This window comes from Lolium perenne, chromosome 3 (assembly GCF_019359855.2).
Source record: "Lolium perenne isolate Kyuss_39 chromosome 3, Kyuss_2.0, whole genome shotgun sequence".
Classification (NCBI taxonomy): Eukaryota; Viridiplantae; Streptophyta; class Magnoliopsida; order Poales; family Poaceae; genus Lolium; species Lolium perenne.
The window spans coordinates 278,477,916-278,498,618 of record NC_067246.2 but is presented as its reverse complement, the minus strand read 5'-3'; the positions used below and the strand labels follow the sequence as shown (position 1 = coordinate 278,498,618).

The 20,703-nt window shown below is 43.2% G+C and overlaps 2 protein-coding genes across 2 annotated transcripts; one reads left to right on the top strand and one right to left on the bottom strand.

Annotated features, from left to right (window-relative positions):
• Positions 1-5,930: 5,930 nt before the first annotated feature.
• LOC127338691 (F-box protein SKIP19) lies at positions 5,931-9,936 on the bottom strand. Its single transcript, XM_051364712.2, has 2 exons — positions 9,465-9,936; positions 5,931-6,855 (listed from the first exon to the last, which is right to left on the bottom strand). The coding sequence occupies exons 1-2, from the start codon at positions 9,878-9,880 to the stop codon at positions 6,168-6,170; spliced, it is 1,104 nt and encodes a 367-aa protein (XP_051220672.1). The 5' UTR covers positions 9,881-9,936; the 3' UTR covers positions 5,931-6,167.
• Positions 9,937-13,306: 3,370 nt separating this feature from the next.
• Positions 13,307-20,475, top strand: LOC127344397 (uncharacterized). The gene is made up of 6 exons (XM_051370661.2): positions 13,307-14,103; positions 14,147-14,237; positions 15,563-16,150; positions 17,037-17,201; positions 17,291-17,474; positions 20,146-20,475. Coding segments are annotated over exons 1-6 (1,389 nt in total). The 5' UTR covers positions 13,307-13,744; the 3' UTR covers positions 20,148-20,475.
• The last annotated feature ends 228 nt before the right edge of the window (positions 20,476-20,703 follow it).

The following is a 20,703-nucleotide window of genomic DNA, read 5'->3' as shown; positions in this document are numbered from 1 at the left end:
CATCAGACAATAAGAGGGAGGCTACATAATTCTTTCTATGTCTCTCAGTAGCAATTGCTTGGAATTTTTTGAATTTTCATCTCCAAACTTAGTCCATCTAATAGTACATCTCTTCTTCCAGTAGTCATGTTGATATGAGAGCAGTCTAGCCAAATGTACTTTTAGTATCTTTTGGAAGTTCACTTCAGGTATAGAAAGAGTTCGAATTTCTTCCATAATATCTATTTCAGCTATTGCTTGATTACAATTTTCTATACAGATAGAAAGTTTGGATATAGACTTACTCCAATGCTTGAGGTCATATCTAAGCCGTTTGAATTTGGCATTTAGAGTAGCTGCACTGTTCTTTCTATAGACATGTTTATTCCAGCTATCAGAGACAATCTGTTGAAATCCAGGATGAGCTACCCTAAAGGATTCAAATCTGAATATTTTCCTGCCAGGAATTGTTGTTTCAATAGAAATTATACAGGGAGTGTGATCAGATGTTGGTTTACCCTGAGTAAGAACAATAGTAGCAGGATATAGTGATGTCCAATGTGGGGAGGTAAAAAACCAGTCTAACTGTTCAAGAAGAGGGTCATCTTGCATGTTACTCCAAGTATATTTCCTCCCTTTGATTGGGAGTTCAGTGAGATTTTGGGAGCAAATGATATCATTGAAAGTGAGCATGTCATTAACATTTCCTCCAGGTTTATTTCTGTTGCTTGGTGATCTGATAAAATTAAAATCTCCAACAATAAGCCAATCCTCATCAGCAGGGATATTGAGATCATAAAGCCACTGAACAAATTTATCTCTGTGTTCCCCATGACAAGGTCCATAAATATTTACTAGAGTCCAGGACTTGGAGGATTGTGTAGAAGTAAAGTACACAGAGAGTGCATTGGATTCACAGTGCATAACAATCCCAGAAAAATAGAGCTTTTCCCTATGATAATTAATCCACCAGATGCTCCAACAGAAGGAACATAAACAAACTCATCAAAGCAGGAAGGACAACAAGACTTGATAAATTGCAAGTCAAAGTGCTCCTTTCTTGTTTCTTGCAGACAAATAACATCACAACCACTAATTTTTATAGCATTCATAAGAGCAAGTTGCTTAGGTTTAGCATTAAGTCCACGAATATTCCAGTAGTGCCCTTATTCTTGCTTGCCTCCATTGCATCACTCTGCTCATTTGTCAGAGGTGGAGCAAGTAGCTTTCCTTCAGCAAGTTCTTCCTTGGGAACACCACACACATGTTGAGTCCAATAGCTTGGAGGACAGGGATTAGGGTAGCAGCCAACACAGAGGGATCATACTGTATAATGGCATTCTTGGGAAACTTTTTAGTTTTCTGAATCTTCTGTTGAACAACTCGTATTTTCCTCTGTTTTACTTTAGGTTTAACGGCTTTTGCTTCAGACAGGTTCTTGTGATTAAACCCATCATACTTGTTGCTACTAGAGCTCCTCATGACCTGTGATGTACACTCAGGTTCTGTCAGCAATTTTCCTTTTCCCTTCATATCCACAGCCTGGTGCATAGGGAGAGGATCAGCAGAACAATCTTCAGAAGAACTAGGAGCATCAGCAGGATATTCAAGCAACATGTTAGTAACAGCAGAGGAGGTGGTAGAGGAATCCTTTTTGAGATGTTTCCTCCCAGCCTGCAACATGAAGAATTCCCCCAACAGCTCATACAACATAACTGAATCCATATGTATCTTGAATGAAATATGTTGGGTATTGCCCAGTGATACAGTGGGAGCCAGGGCAGAGGACATAGAAGACTTTGCCAAGCTAACCTTTGCCCATATTTCTGCAGTTAAATCTTCCAGGGACCCAGAGTCAAAGCTAAGGAAATTGAGCTGTTGCATCTGAGGGATATCAACCAGGACAATATCTTGTGATCTGTAACTTGAAGAAGGAGAGTCCACCATGTCAGTCCAAGCTTGGAGGGGGATGTCAGTCACATTGTTGGCAGGTGGAGGAAGTCCACCTTCAAAGGAAACACCCTGTTCTGCAAGAATTATTTGGAAGTTAAATAGAGGTGGTGCTTCCTGAACTCCTTCAGGGCCATGCATCAAATCTTCTTGATCATTCAGTTCTTGTACTACTGCATTGTTGTTCACTACTGGATGCACATGGTGGTGAAAATGTTGATGGCCATGATTGTTTCCTCCACCATGATGTTGTTGTTGATTCTGCTGTAGCCAAATTGCAAGCTAGTGCTGATAAATATTTTCAGCAGTAGGATCTGGCCCATACAGAGGATGTGGGTTGTTGGAGGGTGGATCTTTAGGTGGAGGAGGAACTGCAGCCTCGTGTGCATTCCAGTCAGTGCTTCTCAGCATAACAACAGGGATATTCCAACTACGTCTAGCACCACCAAGCTGATGTATCACTAAAGTCTTTGGGACAAACTTGGGATCAACAATAGCAGCCCTGACAAGTACAAACTTGTTATTTCCACGAGGGTTCTGCCAGATGGACAGTAGGCCAAAGTCCTCCACAGCACTACTGATGATTTGTGTTGCTTGGTGGTTCAGAGGAAATCCAAGATATAAAAACCAAGTTTCTCTACCAAAAGAAGTTAGGCGCATGTTCTTTGCTTCATCATGCTTAACAAATGTGATAGTGGTTATCTCATCAATTTCAAAAGTGAGACCAGATACAATATCAGCAGTAAGAGTGTCTCTGAAGGTATAAACACCAATGCCAAAGGGGTGATCATCGTAATATCTGACTATGTGACCAGCCTCGACAAGCATATCCCTTATGTCCTCACACATTTTCTCATGCAGGTGAATAGGAATAAATATATTGGGTTCAACTATCAAGACTGTCATTCTGAAGGGGTGCTATGGCAGGAACAACCAGATCTGTTCGTACCTTGCCGTCAGGCGGTCCTTGATCGATCGTCATCCCAACAGGGAGGAATGCCAGAGGGTTGACAGGGAAGGTCGCCATTGCTTCATCTTCGTTGAGCAGCGAAGGTGGAATAGGCACATAATTGCTAGGCAAGGGTGGTGGAGCTGAGGCAGGGTCAGAGAGAGGAGACGAAACGACAGTGTATGCTGTAGCAATGAAACCCGAATCGTCACCTTCCTTATTCTGTTTAGGGACCCATACCTTTTTGGTAGTAGAATTAAATTGTGTCCTAGAGCCTTGGACATTCTTAATTCTCCAGATTTGTTTCTTCGGTCTGCGAAAAAATTCCTTAAAACCCTGAAAACCATGCTTCTGTTGTCGACGTGGAGAAGATTGTTGGGCCGCTGTCGTGCACTGGGGGAACTTGTGGCCCAAACGCTACTAATGTAGACAAACCCCTGGGCAGTTGGGCTGGAGGTGATCTTTTATCCCACAGCCAAAACATCTGCTGATGAATTCAAAAGAAATTTCCTTGGGCGGGATAAGAGGCAAATTTAGCATTTCCATGATTTCCTCCTCGCTATAACCAGCCTGCCGTTGATCTTCCAAGAGGTCAAGGGTTTGAATAGGTAGCCGAGCACATAAAATCCGGGCACAATTAGAGCCAATAAAAGTCTTCTTAATACATAAATTATTTTCCTTGTATACAACAATTTGAATAGGAAAACTTCCAAAACTGATCATGTTCGAAGAAGAAAATATAGGATCTGATGAACTTGGTGATGCAGAAGAATTAGGCCTAGCCTCATTATGCTTAAAATCAAACTTTGCAAGTTTCTTAGCAGATGAGTATGGGTCACGTGCTGCACTAGAAGCTAGTACATGCAATGAAGGTTTGAAACGAGTGGGACTACATTGTGCCACCTCCAAATTATGAGAATTTGAAGACCAAGAGGATTCCCCATTGTTGAAATGAATACCAGAGGTGTCTCCCCTATACAGAGAGAAATGGCAAACAAAATTCGGCCACACACGATCTTTCAAACCATAGATGAAGTGTCCAACCTTGTTTTAGAAGACTGAAAATATGAAACGCCGATCACTTAATTTGAAAACCCTTAGGCTGGAGCAAAAACCTCCAATGTAGCATTGCAATGCTAGACCAACCAATTCTTCATTCAAGGGGAAGGAAGCCGAAGAAAAGGAGACAACCAAGAAGAATTCTGTAGCCAAAGGAGAGGGAGAGAAATGGGCAGGACACCCAAAACATCGACACACCTGATCGTCCACCGCCTGGCCGGGTGAGAAATCCCAATGGAGAAGGGCATCCATGGTCTAGAGGTGGAGATCGCCATGGCTAGGTGGAGGTGGGAGGAGGGAGGTGGAGATCGCCATGACTAAACATAATTGTGGTGTGTTAGTACCTCCTATGAATGCTCAAAGTGACAGCGTGGGGTGTTCATTAGTACTTGGGAATACATCTTCAAGGTTTGCTTTTGCATCCCTATGCGATGAATTAGTGTTCGTTATCCAACCGGAGAGTAGTTCAGAATAGCATAGTGGAGTGCTTATATTTATATTCCTTTATGATAACATTGTTGAGAGTGTCCACTAGTGAAAATATGATCCCTAGGCCTTGTTTCCAAACATCGAATCGCCATTTATTTACTATTTTACTGCATATTTACTTGCTGCTATATTTATTTCAGATTGTTATTATCACTCATATTCATCCATATCACTTGTATTTTACCATCTCTTCGCCGAACTAGTGCACCTATACATATGACAAGTGTATTGGGTGTGTTGGGGACACAAGAGACTTCTTGTATCTTAATTGCAGGGTCGCTTGAGAGGGATATCTTTGACCTCTACCTCCCGAGTTCGATAAACCTTGGGTGATCCACTTAAGGGAAACTTGTTGCTGTTCTACAAACCTTTGCACTTGGAGGCCCAACACTGTCTAGAAGAATAGAAGCGTGCGTAGACATCAGAGATCCCTCCGGCGGTGATCCCGGCGGAGTTCCCCCTCCAATCTTCTCTACAACAACTTCCGTTTTGGTGTTTCCGTCTTTGGGGTCATATATATAGTCGGTTTTAGGGCAAAATACGTCGGTTCGCAAAAGAATATGGGCAAACGGGCGATCGACGACTGAAAGAGCACTGGTGGCGCCACCAGACTTCTTAGCCGCGCCACCTGGTCTCTTTTGTCCCCCGGGCCTCTCCAGATGACCTTCCGTGGCCCATGTTGTTCCTCCTGATGAAAAAGTGATGCTCCAAAAATTTCAGATCAATTTTACTCGTATAGGTCACTGCAAGTGAAAAATACGCGAAACAGGGATTTCTTGTTCTGTAGGGTTATAAACCAAATAAAGGCATCATTGGTAAATCCTCATAAATCAATGTAAAACATGGTATTATCATCATATATGTTGCAAATATGTGGTAGTTCAATATGATAAAGGACAAAGTTCATGTATGCATTTTACATGCATCAGTGACACAACGACACCCCCAGGAGGGTCACGACACCCACATGCATCGTCACCGCTGGCGCCGAAGTGCTAGGATTTCGCCCAAACAATCTCCATACCATACCTTGGAACCACGGACCACCCGCTACCAACAAATATGACCTCCATTACGCGTTCTGGATGCCGCCACTGGCGAAGCACTACCAACATCAGGATTCCCCGTTGCCCTCTCTTCACCATCCATATGGTAAAATAAATTAGCCACCATGTAACACCCCAAATTTTGGACATCCTGAAAAACTTCCCAAAACAAAACCATTTCCCTCATTTGAAAAAAAAATTCCATTTTGTTTTCCTATGCTTCTTTAATTCTCAACCTTCAAAAGATTGAGAATGTTGGAATTGGTTTTCTGTGCATCTTGAAACTATGACATGAGGTGATCCACTCAATATTTTTACACCCTAAAATATTTTAATATGATTTTATTTTATCTATTTAAAGAAAAAGTCTAAACCCTAGCTTATCAAAGCAACCCTACTTTGTATGCCTCCAAAAAATTAGGGAGTGATCCCTAGTACCTATAGACACCAAATATTGAAAAATATCCCATGGTCACTTTTGACCAACTTCAAAATTCTGAAGCATCATGTTTCTAGCAGCCCAACAACACATACACACTATATATATATATGCCCAGTTTCTGGATTTATTAACGTATAGCCAGCTGAGAGGCCTTTGGTTTAAACTCGTTGCTCCATGTGAATTGGAAAAAGATCAGGCAACACATCCTGGTAGGCTGGGACTAAACATCCAAGTCTGCAATCCTTTCATCGGATTACAGGTTATACCTCTGCATGCTCTTGCCAAGCGTCATCCTACCATGCTCTTCAAGATTGATCTCATCATCGTCACTGAGGTAATAGCAATAAGGGTCATAGTTGTCTTCAGAGTCTGTTGTAGTATCCTTTTTGTTCAAGTTTCTGAAGTACTCAGACATCCCACACGTCGAGCAAAAACTAATCCTGCTGCCTACCTCGAAGTCTTCACCATCGTCTTCGAAGTTACGGAGACGTATTATCTTTCTCTTGATCCTTGCACACTTGGTGCGCATGGCTTCATCCATGACGATGTTGCCGCAGCTGCGCAAGTCAAGGAGCTCCAAGTCGGGACAGTTGTCGATGATCGCAGCCAGTCCTTCATTGGTGAGTGTATTCATGAAAAGCTGCAAAGAACGTAGCTTGTGCATGCCTGCAATTGCCAATGCTTCTACGTTATTGTCTGGGCGAGCAATGTCGTATCGGTAATAGCCCCAGCTGCTGGTGCTGCGGTATATTGCGTGTCTGAAGTGCTTCATCCCTGGGCATACTTCGGCAACAAGCTCAAATACCCGAGGGTCCTTTATACCGTGGCAATTTCTAAGCTCAAGCTCTTCAAGCAGAGGAAATTTCCGTATAGCCTCGACAAACCCTTCATTGGTGACTTTATAGAAGAACTCGAGGCGAAGGCTTCGAAGAGATGGCGCCCTGCATATATAGGTTGCAATCAATATTAGTAAGCAACAGTCCACATCCCATTAAAAAAGAATCCTCAAGCAACCTTTCAAATTTTAGAACAAAATGTTTCTGGGTGTTCTTTTTTACCAATTGACCTAATAGTTTCTAATGATCTATTTTTTCTCAAACTATTATTCCTCTGGTCAGGTTAGTACTACCCCGTTCCATAAAAGAAGACCTAGAAATTTTGTCACAAGTCAAACCATGTAAAGTTCGACTAAGTTCATGGAAAAACTATTAAATATCATACTACATGGATATAATATGAAAATATTTCAATAATGTTTCTCATGACATTGATTTAAAATTGTACTGTAGTTGTAGAGATTGATAGTCATTTTGAAAAGTTCAGCCAAACTTTGCATTATTTGACTTTCAGCAAAAGTTATACGTCCTTGTTCTACAGAATGCAGGGAGTAGTAGTTTCTAGCTTTTCATCTCCTCAGTATTGCTTGAATATATATGACACTGGTTCTCAAAGGAGATCATGTCACATCTTTCGTAAAAAAGAGCATATATTTTGATCGTACCTAAACCCATACCATTGGTTGTCATCTATAATATCTAAATAGGAGCAAAGTTGATATCTCTCAACATGCAAGCATACCACATCACCAAGCCTCTAATTGGTCCACCACATCTGTTATGTACTATATAACTTTTCCCAAGTTCCCTATCAGTTAATTTTCCCCCATCAAGATCTCAACCTGTGCGACACTCTTCACCCTTTATTTTCTCCACTCATGTTATGCATTACATTAATTCATGGATGAGTATGCCCATTCCCATGCCACAGTACCACATTGTCAATGGAAGTTCAAACAGTTCCTCCCATCGATTTCAAAGAGTGGACAATTAATAGCCCCGTCCATTCCTATACCCCATGTTCCTTTATAATCACAGGTCGCCTGGTTCTCCTCGATCTCCATTATCTGATTTTCCACCATCGTTGCAGTCTTGCAGCACCAAGACATACTTCCACTTCGTTTTCTCCCTCCTTCATTTTCTTGACAGATTCCCGTTCCCCTCCCCATGAGGCATAGGACTTCTACTCTACCATGCTACTTCACTTGGCTATGTTCTACAACATCAGCGCCGAGCCACTCCCACCGTGCGCTGCTATGTCCCTCTTCTAGCAGTTGTGAGTATCCCTCTACGAGGACCACCAAACATCTGCCTTGCAGCCTCTGTCTACAGTCTGATATTGTGAATCCACTGATCTCTTATTGGGGGAAAGGAGAAGAAGCCAATGGGTTCATTTCTTAAATCCAATTAGTCCCTACCAATTTCCGATGTTCGTTGCTCAATCTATGGATTTTAAGTGCTGATATGTTATCCTTTTTAGCTTGATATGTTCTCACAAGCAAAACCTTTCCGGGTACGATTGGCTTTGCTACTGATATTATATTGGAGGTGAAGGCATGAAGCTAGATAAAAAAAATTGTAGGATCAAATAATGGACGAGATATGTTTTTGGCTATTTGTCTTGGTTGCCATTTGTAGATACCTCAATTTGAGATGCAGAACTTTATGTCAACCTTAACATTCTGTCAGCTATATATAACATTTCCTTATGTGCACTGACGTACAATTTAGAGTTGAAATATTGTAAATATCTAATATGTAACAATTTTGAATTCCTTAGGCTCCATACTTTTTTATATCATTTTACTTGATGTCGATTGCTTCTAAGCAGTGTATTTCTCAAAGTTCATGTCTGGCTCTTGACCAGTTTCTAAGCAGCTGCATGAAGCAGACCAGGCAACTCCGGTTGAGATTATTTCTTTCTACCAAAGGAAAGAATTGGTTTCTGGTATTATTAGTGTCTTCTGATTCATGTGGCGTATAAATGCATAGATTTTTATAACTGATCGATTTTGGTGTTTACATTTATAAATTGATGCCTTCTAAACATTTTTTTCATGTGAGTTATTGCTCAAGCAAATGTTTTGAACACATTGGGCATTGTGAGTTCGTTGTCTACTAATAAGACATGTTAGAACAACGCAAATATTGTACAATAATTATCAGATGTTCCACATATTGTGAAGGTTGGGCAGAACTAAAATATAATAATTTCACTCTTCAAAATGATATGTCATTACTGTAGTTTAAATAAAATATATTTGAAGTAGTGCTTAATTTTCCGCAGCAACGTGCGGGGCATCCTCTAGTATATAGAATCATAGATTGCACTTCATATAAACTCTTGAGCACGACGATATAAGAACTTGGATATTACATCCGTACTAGTACACGTCTATATGAACAAGCTTAAATAAGTAACAATTGAATGGAAAGTTGTAGCGAAACTAATTTTATATTTCCTCTTGGAAATTAATTACTACTGTAAATAAAATGACTTCACGACGCTAGAAAAACTAGCATGCGGTTTCTCAATCGGTGTCCGTTTTCTCTAAGTAAGATAAATTCATGAATTCACATGAATGTTCGTTCTACTGCATGAAAGTATTACGCAAATTGGTTTATATTTTGAAATAAAAACACGGCGTCAATCAAGTTTCTAAAGTAAAGTTTGGGTAATCAATCAATAAATGGAGATCCCAGGTAGTACGTACTGCTGGGCCAGGAAGAGCAGGAAGTCGTCGTCGCCGAACTCATCGGCGGAGAAGGACTCGCACAAGCCCTCGCTGCGTAGCACGGCTTCCCGGGCAAACTCTTCGATGCCGACGACTCGTGGATAAGGCCTCATGTCGATATGGCGCCACAGGGCGGGCTCGTAGCGCGTGAGGCGGCGCCAGGAGCGGCACGCCCCCGCGACCCCGCCGACGAGGAGCTCGACGTGGTCCAGGCGCTGGAGGATGCTCAGGGTCGCGTCGAGCGGCAGGTCCAGCCAGTCCCTCTCCTCCGGCACCGGGGGAGGCGGCGGGTAGTGGTAGGCGAGGAAGACGTCGAGGTGGAGCGAGATGGCGCCCTTGCGGCGTTGCCGTAGGGTTAGAGGAGGCACCGCCACCGGGGGAGGCAGGGAGGGCATCGCGCCCCGCCTAGGTTTTCGAGTGTATCTCGGATCCAAGTGCGGCAGCACTAGGGTGTGCGATTGACACAGACCGAGCGCAGCGATGTGATCTCTTTTTATGGACCAAAATGTAGGTCGGTGGCTTTCTGATTTGATGGGACCGATTCTCCGGCTCTATTCCAAACCGTCATGTACTCTGGTTTCTCTAGTTTCTTGTTGTCCACATGTTCTTTCCGCACAGATGATGTCGGACAAGTTCTCGTTTCGGAGTCCCCATGTCATGGACGTATTGATAGTTGACGCTGCAAAAAAAGAAAAAATCGAGGGTATGCCAAATTGGCGTACCAAATGTTTATAGAAGGAAAGCATAGTCATTTACAAGACACCAAGCAACATTGTGAACAATGTGTCGGTCCACACCACCCAAATACCTAGAGACCTACTCTCGCGGCATCAGTTGCCTCCCTCCTACTCTAGCAAGTTTTCACAGATTGAACTCCTCGGCGATCCTCCTAAGTAGTTCCCTCGTGTTGCATTGCTCAGCCGTGTTTCCGAAAACCCTAGCATTCCGTTGCTTCCACAGACGCCAGGCCGTGAGCAACACCAGCGTGTCAAAGCTCTTCCTATCCTTCTTGCACATCAGACTTCGCGCCGCGTCCCACCATGGCTCCAAAAAAAGTGCAGTTGTGTACAACTGAATTTAAGTTCTAGATTATTTTTCCAGTTTGTTACTCAAATCCCCCTTTTTCCTAATTACATTTCCAAGCATACTATGTTCCTTTCCCATTGTTCACCTTTTCTTAATTGCTTTGGAAAATTATTTTGGTTCAGTACCATAGTATAATATCACTGAACATTAACTCCATTAAATAATCTTGCTCTATTACTAATTTTGATTGGTGTCATCTATGTTGATTTTCAGATTCTGCATTAACCACCTGTGATGTGGTGTTGAGGGATTCCTTTTCACATTCTTGGTTGCAATTTGCAAGCACAAATTTAACCTACTGAAGATCTATTTCTCCATCCATCTGTGTACATGATTACTTGTCATCTTTTGTTGAACTGAGCTTTTGGGAGAATGGAAGCAGGCCATGTTTATGTGCCGCAAAATGTATTTACTAGATTCCGACATTTTCAAAGGTTTTCTCTGTACCTCGCAAGAAGGGATTTCTTGGTACAGTTCCTAATCCAACACAATAACTTCTCATTTTTATAAGAACTACTAGGCACAACATTGTTAGAGAAGTAAGAATTATTCCTTGATTTTTTGTGTGACTAATATTCCATTACTATAGACCTATAGTGTACTAAGAATTTTAATTATTGTGTTAATCTGACTTAATAACAATATTATATTTGCATCATCTACATATATTGAGTCTTTTCATGCACCTCATTTCCAATTTATGATCTTTGTACTCTGTCCAGAACCTTTCATGCCTTCCAGCTGAATCCCTTCCCTGTCTAGAATTTGGATATAAGTAAAACTTGAAATATACTTCTTTCGATAGTTAATTATTGTTAGTTTTACGTGTGCTAATGACAACTGTTGTTGCTTTCCCAATTGGTACACAGAGGTATTGCCCTTAGATACACGTTATTTTTTTTTGTCTTTCTTATTTTTGTATGGACTGTTCATACAATTGAATTCCATACAATTGGCTATGAAGTCCTGGAAGAAAACAACAATCTTTAGTACTTAATGGTCACCCAATTTGTTACAGAATGATGTCATTCCTCTACTTCAGTGTGATTTGTTTGTGTAGATATGAACTATTTATTTTGAAACACTAAATCTCATCCCGCATCTAGGCCAGGATTTGAGCAACGATGTGGAAGATGGAGCTCGCCAATAGAACCACTCTCAGCAGTCTCAAGTTGCTAATAAGTCTGTTGGCTGTTGCCGAGTTTTAAAACTCTTTTCTCATATTGTTGTTGGATCTTGGATCTGTTTCTGGTTTTCCTTGGTCAGACTCGTGGGACTTGTAATATTGTGTAATGATGTCCTGTGAAATAATCACACCTCGAGATCAAATCAAATAGAAGTGATACATCTATTTTTGGACTAGTAGAATCTTACATACTTATTAAAGGATATAGTTCAAAAAAATTATGATTGTATCTTCTTGTTGATAGAGATGTGCGTTGCACGTGCCAGCTTACTAGTTGATAAAAGGATGTTGGGTATGCACTATGCATCACCACTAAACCTTTTGAGCTGAAGAAAATGCAGTTGCATGAGAATCTGTTGGGGCCATTAATTAAGAATGAGCATTATATGTTCACGGTGTTAAGCTTCATGCACTAGCCACTTGAACCAAAAGTCCGAACTGAAGGAAAGAGCTAGGCAATCCACATATACACTTCACAACACCCCCACTCGCGTGTGACGGGAGAAGAGAAAGTAAACACGTGAAAGAAGAAGAGCACACCGAAACAGGACATCAGCGGTGGCTAAAGAGGGGGGCAACATCAATTTTTTCTAGGCTTAATTGCGAAAACCAGGATTTGAACTCGAGACCTGGGGCTCTGATACCATGTTAAGCTTCATGCACTAGCCACTTGAACCAAAAGTCCGAACTGATGGAAAGGGCTAGGCAATCCACATATACACTTCACAACACACGGAAGGTTGGCCAACTGACATGTAAAAATCACACTCACATCTGGCTTCTTGATTCATCGTTTTGTTTTCCACTCCACGTCAAATTTCAAAGGTAACAAATTTTGTCGTCTGATCTTAGAACAAAATATTCTGCAATGGTTTCACTTAGTTTTGACTTACAAGATTTAACACTCATGTATGGCTTCTACCATGAGACCTTAAGAATGCCTCTGTTTTGCTTACTTGCAATAAGTGGTATCATTAATATCAGTGCAAAGAAAACTGGAAGCAGATTTGGTGTACATGAGCACTAGTGCTCTCGGTTATCAAAATATTAAAAAAATGTACATCTGTGTTTCAAAAAATTGTCACATTTATTTTATGAATACATACATATATCCTGGATATTCGTGCGAAGATTCAGTAGAAATTGCATTGTATCTTGAGTTACAAGAAAAAAACCAAATTTATGGCTACGTATAGGGGTAGATATATTTATCTTTTTTGTATAGCTCAAAATACAATATATTTTTCTCCAAAATTTCTACCGTACCTTCGAAATGTTTATGTATATGTGGATATTTAATTTTAATTTTTTGGAATCTAAAAAATGATTTTTAAAAATTAGAAACACTGGTGCTGATGTGTCAAATACACTTTTCGAAACTCTATGCATGTCTTAATTTTTTTTAAACAATGATACCGTCATTTGGTTTGTTGTATTTATGAAGTTTGAGTCACATGTCGTACTGTGTAAGGCTGTATTTAAAGAGACCACATGGCCTTCCGTGGTCGACTCTATAAGATAAGTGTTGTGGCCTACCAAAAAGTTCAATTTTTTGCCTAAATAATACGAGAAAGGGTATCCAATCACCCCCTTACTCTTCCTCTTCCGGTACCCTCCTCTCATTGCTCGAGGCGAAGCAATGGAGGATTGGCAGGCGCAACGATAGGGTGAGAGTTGATGCGGTTACTGTGTAGATAAACTCCATTGCGTTCATTTCCCCTTCGTTTTCACTCCTCGCCACCTGAGAAGTGACAAATCCCCACCTTCCAATCTTCCACGCTCGGAGAAGTGAGCTCGGTCAAAAGTACGGACCACGGTACACCGCGGTCCAAGGAGGGGAGCAACCAAGCATTCTGCGCCGCTGCCGACGGGAGGCGAGACGAGAATCTTGGTAGGATTCTTGTCTATTTTATCCGCCTGGTGCCACTCTCTCTTTGCCTGCGTCTTCCGCCGCCGCAGTTTCAGCGTCGGCGGCCTGTTCGACGGAATGCCTGAGACGCCCAATATCGAAGAGGACAAGGAAACAGCTGTCGTAACTGACGGCGAGGGCTGCGTCAGCATTCTCCTGGACGCGACCCTTCAGGAAGTGCGGTCTTCGCTTCCGTTGCCGGCCGCCGCCGCGGCCGACGGCGAGGACCGCATCAGCGCGCTCCCGGATGCGATCCTTCACGAAGTGCTATCCTTTCTGTCCTCGCAGGAGGCCGTGCGGACGTGCGTGCTTGCTACCCGCTGGCGGGACGTCTGGAAGTCCGTCCCCGCCCCCGCCCTGCGCATCAATGTCAGCGCAACTCCCGTACGACAGCGCAACTGCCCTGGCCAAGTTTGTCAATCACCTGGTTCTCCGCCGTGACCCAGCAGCGGTTTTGCGTCAATGTGAAATCTGCGCCAGATTCGAGAATCTGGACAGGCCCGAGTATGAGGACAGGGATCATGCTCTCCAATACGTTGAACAGTGGATCCGGTATGCTATATCTTGCAAGGTTCGGAAACTTTGTGTTGAGGGCGTCTTCGGTTTTAACGACTGTGTGGAGCTTTCCAAGGCGACTCTCATCTCCAAGCACTTGAGCATCTCCAGCCGCGTCCCCCAAACCGTCCCCCAAAGGGATTTTGGGCGCGCCGGACCAAAAATGCGTTCCAGCCGCGTCCCCCAAAGCCCTTTTTTGTCCGGCGCGCCCCTATACGGTGTCCGGCGCCCCGAGCCCGTCCCCGTCCCACAGGGGACGCACCGAGGACGCCGGACACAACGAAAAGCGAGGCGGGGAGTGGCGGGGCCGACCCGTCAGCGGTACAATTAATTTAAACCTAACCGTCGCCTACCTCGCGACGGAAGTTATTGGCGCGCAGCGACGGTGCAGTTCCCGCAGAGGGCGCAGCGACGCGTCCCGTCGCGCCTAGCTCTGCGTGCCGGTGTTAATGAGCGCCACCGCTCCTCCGCCTCCCTCCGGCCTATAAAAAGGGGCGCCTCTCATCGTCCCTCTCACACACAAACCCTAGCGCCTCTCTCCCAAACCCTAGCCGCCACCATCTCTCAACAAGACTCGACGCTATGTCTGGTAGAGGCGGAGGCCGACCTCGCGGCCACGGCCGTGGTCGTAGTCGTGGCCGCGGCATAGCTGAACGCTCGCCGTCGCCTCCCACGCCGTCGTCTTCATCGTCGGAGATGAACGTGGAGCCGGACGTCCTGTTCGAGTTCGTCCACGTCCTCAAGGGCGACCCGCGCGGCATCCAGAGGCTGCCGGACTCCTTCGCCGACTACGTCGCCGGCGACGATCGCCCGCGCACGATGCATCTGCGGGAGGCTGCGTGCAGCTACTACCGGTGGATCGTCGACGTGATCTACGACGTGCGCGGCAAGATGTACTTCAACATCGGCTGGGAGAAGTTCGCGCGGAACCACAGCCTCCAAGCCGGCTTCATCCTCCTGTTCTCCTACTTCGGCGACAGGGACATGAGCGTCAAGGTCTTCGACAAGACGCGGTGCCGCCGGGACTACCAGGGCGACAGCACCGACGAGGAGGACGACTGAGTGTTCTTTCTTCGCAGCGAACACGTGCACGGAGGTTTCTGGATGTTCGCCTCATCGGTAGAACCAACAAGGGCACCATCCTCCCGCTGCTTCGATGCACGGCCTAGTTAGGTTTAGTTTTTTTGCAATATTTTATATTTGTGTCCACCATGGTTCAAACTATGTATTAGTTTGTGGAAAACCATGTTCCAAACTATGTCTTCGTGTAAACCATGTTCCCAATTATGTATTAGTTTGTGGAAATTGAAATAAAAATGCTAAGAAAAATTATTTTAAATGTTTGGGGGCGGCGTTTGGGGGACGCGGCTGGGGAGCGACGTCCCCCAAACGCGGCACGAACGAAACACGTCCCCCAAACGCTCAATCCGGCGCGGTTTGGGGGACGGTTTGGGGGACGCGGCTGGAGATGCTCTAAGGAAATTGTTCCTTCATTCTTTCAAGTTTGAGGGACGCTCTCTAGATCTTTCGAGCTGTGATGCACTGGAGGTGGTAATGCTGGACGCTTGTGATATCAATCTTGAGAACATATTCCCCAAATCGTTACAATATTTGAGCATCAGTTGTAGTTCATTCTTCTTGGCTCCGGACACCCGCACTTCTATTTCTGCCCCAAGTCTTGTTACCTTGGACTTAACCTGCTTTTGCGGTTGGACTCCTTTGTTTGGGAGCATGCCATTATTGGAAACGGCATATATCAGTTCAGAAGATCCATATCACGATTTTTGTTACAATGGTGATTACTACGGGGATTGTGGTGATCACACATGTAAAGGATGCTATAGTAAATATCATGACAGTAGCCAATGTATGATTCTTGACCGTTTGTCAGGCGTAACGAATTTAACGTTGATGAGTGAACCTACAACGGTATGCTTACGCTTCTCCTAACTCCTATTGCATGTTGTTCACCATGTTTTTTTTAAGTTTGGATTCACCAACAATAGAAGCATATTGAAAATATCGCATTTTTGTCACACATTCACACTTCTGAATCACTAAAGTTGGTTCGACAAAATGGCAGCACATTACATATATGTGTCTTGTGTCGGTAGTTAATGCTTCTGACTTCTGTATAATATTCGAAGGCATAAGATTGATGATAATTAGTGAGCTAGGTTAGCCCCAGCAGCACTTTCGATGGAGTGGCATAACTGTTTCTGGTTAAACTAGTAAGTTGTAAGCTCCTATCTATGTAACTCTTATTGTATGTTGTTTGCCATGTTCTGTAATTTGTATACACCACCAATAGAAGCATATTTGAAAAGATTGCAATTTCTGTCACTGACATGCAGTTCTGAATTAGTATAGTTGGCCCACCAAAATATTTGCATGTTATACATATATGTGTTTTTTTGTCGTTAGTTTGCTGCTTCTGAGTTTTATAGAATATTCACAAGCGTAGGATTGGTGAGGCATGTTAGACCCAGCAACACTTTAGATTGTTTCTGTAGCTCTTAAAGTTAAATACTTGTGCTGTGAGATATATAGCCGACTGAAAGCTCGTGTTCAAACCAGTCATATCTTGTTTTTTTGTCTACACTTAGATGGTGGTATAGCTTACCTGTAGATATATTCAGAGTAAATAAAAAAAGCTTGCAAAATCCAGTATGGGCTACAAATATTTGCATCTTCTTTAAACTTAATTATTTGTGGAAAAAGAAAAACCTGTCTCCGATTCATGCCAATTCTGTTAAGGCATGTACTTCTTATGTTAGACCATGAATTGTTCTTTGATCCCCTTGGCTTTCTCCAGTTTATTTTCAGAAAGGATTTCAAATGGTGTCCTATGTTTAGCAACCTAAAAACGTTGTTGCTCAGTGAGTGGTGCGTTGTTCCTGACTTCAGTGGACTAATTTACTTTCTCCAGCACTCACCAATTATGGAGAAGCTTACCCTTGAGATTCTGTACTCCATTATGGTATGGATTTCTAGCTATGATTGTTTTTGTCTTGTTGGAGTTACCATGTCCTGTTGATACATTGCAGTAAAATATTTTGCTTGCTACAGGGAGATGTTGAAATTGATGAAAGCTATAGACCAGCGAAACATTTCATGGCATCGAAGCATCTCAAGGTAGTAAAAATCAGATACATAAAGGAAGACGAACTGATTCGCCATATTTTAAAGATCCTCTGTACCCATGGAGTACCTCGTGAAAAAATTGACATCGAAGTGAACCAGCATTTTGCATGTAAGTAACAATTGAACTCTTCACCTCTTATATTATTATATATTTGTAGTCTCCATGTGTATCTACAAATTTTAGCATAGGAAAAAATATCACATTAACTTGACAGACTAAAGGCTAAAATAATACTTTTTTTAGACATTCCAACATTATGTGAAGCTAAGCAACGACAAAAAGTTATCTGTTCGACCATTGCATTGCATCAACCCAACATATTTATAAAATAAATAGAAAGTTGCCCAAGCAACATTGCATACATATATTTTCTCATCATTTCTACACACTTTTTGTTGCTAATGCCAGCACACATCATGCATTACTTTTTATTTGAGGAATCAACAGGGGGTGATCACCCACTAGAACTCATTTTTCATTAATATAGGAAAACAAACTGCACAACATGTCACCGGGACTAACCTGGGGGTTGGGGCTGGGGGCGGCATACCACCACTGATATTACATGAGGGGCTAGGGAGACGACCAGAGTGACTAGCTGACACTGGTGCACCATGCTGCCGTAGAATCGGTGTCTACACGTGAGGGGTCCGAACAACCCAGAGACGCAGGAGACTGTTTAGCAGGGCGAGAATCCAGCTCGTGGAAACATAGATCCGCGTCAAACACCATGTTGTTACGGGATTTCCAGAACCCAGATTGACCACAGAGGAGCCAATGTCACGGTGTTACGCGCCTTGAAGTGCACAGGGGTAGGCTCGTTGCCAGGCTTGCGAGAAGAGTGGGGACGTCGGCATCAAGTGGGAGACGAAGCTGAGTGCAATTCCTCAGTTGCGTCCTTCCATTTAGGCCAAGCTGAGCGCTTTAGGCATTCTTTCATAGATTTTGGCTTTGGATCCAGTTGTAGGGTTTTAGCAATTTTTTAGGAGAAATATGTGTTGACAACTATTGTATGATTCTCCCGAATCGATATAGTTTCTGGAATTTCATTGATTTCTTGAGGCACCATGTTATTTCCATAACAATGGAGTCTGGTTGTTTCGATGTTCCAACATTAGAATTTGTCTACACATGTATGCTGTTTTCTTTATGTTGAACATCTTTTGTGTATATCAACTTCAGGTTGATTTGCATTTACCGTTGTAGATTTTGATTTTCTTTGTTTCCATGGTCGCTTTGGAGAAGCTTTTCCCTTGTGACCAGATTTCTCCCCTTTTTATTTGCAATTGGGAGTTGGGTAGTTCTATTTGCATGACTTTTACGGTACCTTTTAATGGTCATGAAGAGGGAGTGGTATGAATTGAATCTACGGAAGGAAATTAGCAGGCCCATAGAGCAATAATTTTGGGTTTTTGTTTGGTCTGACTACTTCTCGGCCGGCATCCGCGTACGGCCTATCATCCTCATCCCGGCACTAGTGCATCCCTCGAGAAGATGGGGTGCCCAGCTAGACGTCAGTCCCGCCGAGCGACTGACTCCGGAGTCTGACGCGAAATCTTTTCCTAAGGAGCCCTGGACCGGTTCTTTCGGACTGCGAGCCGTCTCCGGGGAATCACCGGATGGAGAGGGAGAGCGGGAGCAGCTGGAGCACGACGGCCACGAGTTCTCGATCATCTTTTGCGTGAGTGATGAATCGTAGGGAGAGCGGGAGAAGCTGGAGCATGGCGGCCAAGAGTTCTCTTGTTTAATCGAAAGGAATTTGGATGGATCGATCCTCGCAACTCGCAAGTCTTTGAAACTACTAGTTGTCGAGCAACCACTACGCGACGTTGTCCTCTTCCATCACATAACCATGCCATACATGTGGATCAGTGGATGTGGTGCTGCACGATTTGTTCTAGCTAGCTAGCTAGCTAAGATTTTCTCCGACCTCCCTCGGTGAGTGGAGCTGAGCTGAGGTGAGATCGACGTCGAAGCGGCCATTTGTGCGTCTTGGGAAACGAAGGAGTGTTAGGATTTTTCTCAAGAGCCATTATGCAGGAATAACGAGTTAGGTCTATTGGGTCAGGCCTATCTACGGGGCTTTGCTGGTGCAGTGCCAATTTTGGCACAAGTATGAAACATACTACTCCCGTTTTTGACACAGCTATGAAATCTTGTGGGCCTTTGAATGAACAAAAATGGAGGACTATTATTTATTTGAGGGTACCACAAAACCTCTCTTTATTTGGTACCTCTACTTGATCTGGTGCATTAGCTGCAGGGATATACGATTTAGACATTTAGTGACACCTTTGTGATTAGTAAATTGTCTGAACTTCATATTTGAATTCTTTAGATTCGGATTGTTTAGTACGTAGTACGTGGGTGGATCTAAGCGCTGGATGCCTGTAGGCTGTAGCATTCCAATAGTAAGGAACTTCGGTGATTGGTAGAAGATAAGTATTATTTGCATGGCTCATTTTCTGCAGCAGAGAGAACGCGTGGCAGTACTTGCATTCTATAATGAGATGGCTTAGCTCGAGGTACACTTTGATTGCTTCTAAGACCAAAGAAATAGCAAAACACTACCTTGAATGTAACCAATCAAATACCATGTCAAAACTTTTGAGCAGCCTATGCTAATAGCTCATCCTTGTAGCGTTCCCATAATTGGATCGAGTGAATTCTGCATACAACATTTCCTGCATTTCAATGTCCCCACTACTTGATTGCTGTCTTCCCATTTTTTTTCTTCCGGACTTACATGTGCTTGTTGTGTGTTTTGTTGTTTATATAGAAGAAGACTGATGCTGGTAGCAAGGGCAATTCAGCTGGTCTGCAACTTCCTCGTTGTTCAGACTTTTAAATCCCTGATTTGTCAGATACGATGAGACCTGTGTCTTGTGTCTACTAGGACCGCTCATTTCTAGTTAAGCAGAAGACCTGACCTGGTTCCTCTGCTGAAGACATATGTTTTGGTTAGACGTTTCATGAACCCATGTGGTTGAACTTATGTAATGTTGTACGGTGGTACCTGACTTATTCTATCTACATGTCGATGGTGGTGGAAGGAAGGGACTATGTTTTTATTAGGCTTATCTTTGGGTTGATTGATTCACTTGGCACTTGTTTGTCCTAAAGCCTGACGTGAACTGCAGTTCCTCACCCTGTGGGAGGTCAGAACTCAGAAGGATATGATTTTGATTCCTACCAATGTGATGAAGCGTGGCGGGCTGCCGGCACCATACAAAGTATATGCATCAGTGTTGCAGAAGTGTCTTCCTCTCGTCTTCAGGCTAGAAGATTTGGTATTCTAGACAAGCAGAAACCTTTTATCGATCTCATTGCCACAAAC

Bases quoted from the DNA above. Each gene is read 5' to 3' on its own strand.
- LOC127338691 (XM_051364712.2), bottom strand. From the start codon at position 9,880: ATGCCCTCCCTGCCTCCCCCGGTGGCGGTGCCTCCTCTAACCCTACGG. The intron at 6,856-9,464 runs GTACGTACTACC...CTATATATGCAG, and splicing joins CTGCTCTTCCTGGCCCAGCA to GGCGCCATCTCTTCGAAGCC.
- LOC127344397 (XM_051370661.2), top strand. From the start codon at position 13,745: ATGCCTGAGACGCCCAATATCGAAGAGGACAAGGAAACAGCTGTCGTA. The intron at 14,238-15,562 runs GTTCGGAAACTT...TTATTTTAAATG, and splicing joins GGTATGCTATATCTTGCAAG to TTTGGGGGCGGCGTTTGGGG. The intron at 17,202-17,290 runs GTATGGATTTCT...TGCTTGCTACAG, and splicing joins AGATTCTGTACTCCATTATG to GGAGATGTTGAAATTGATGA.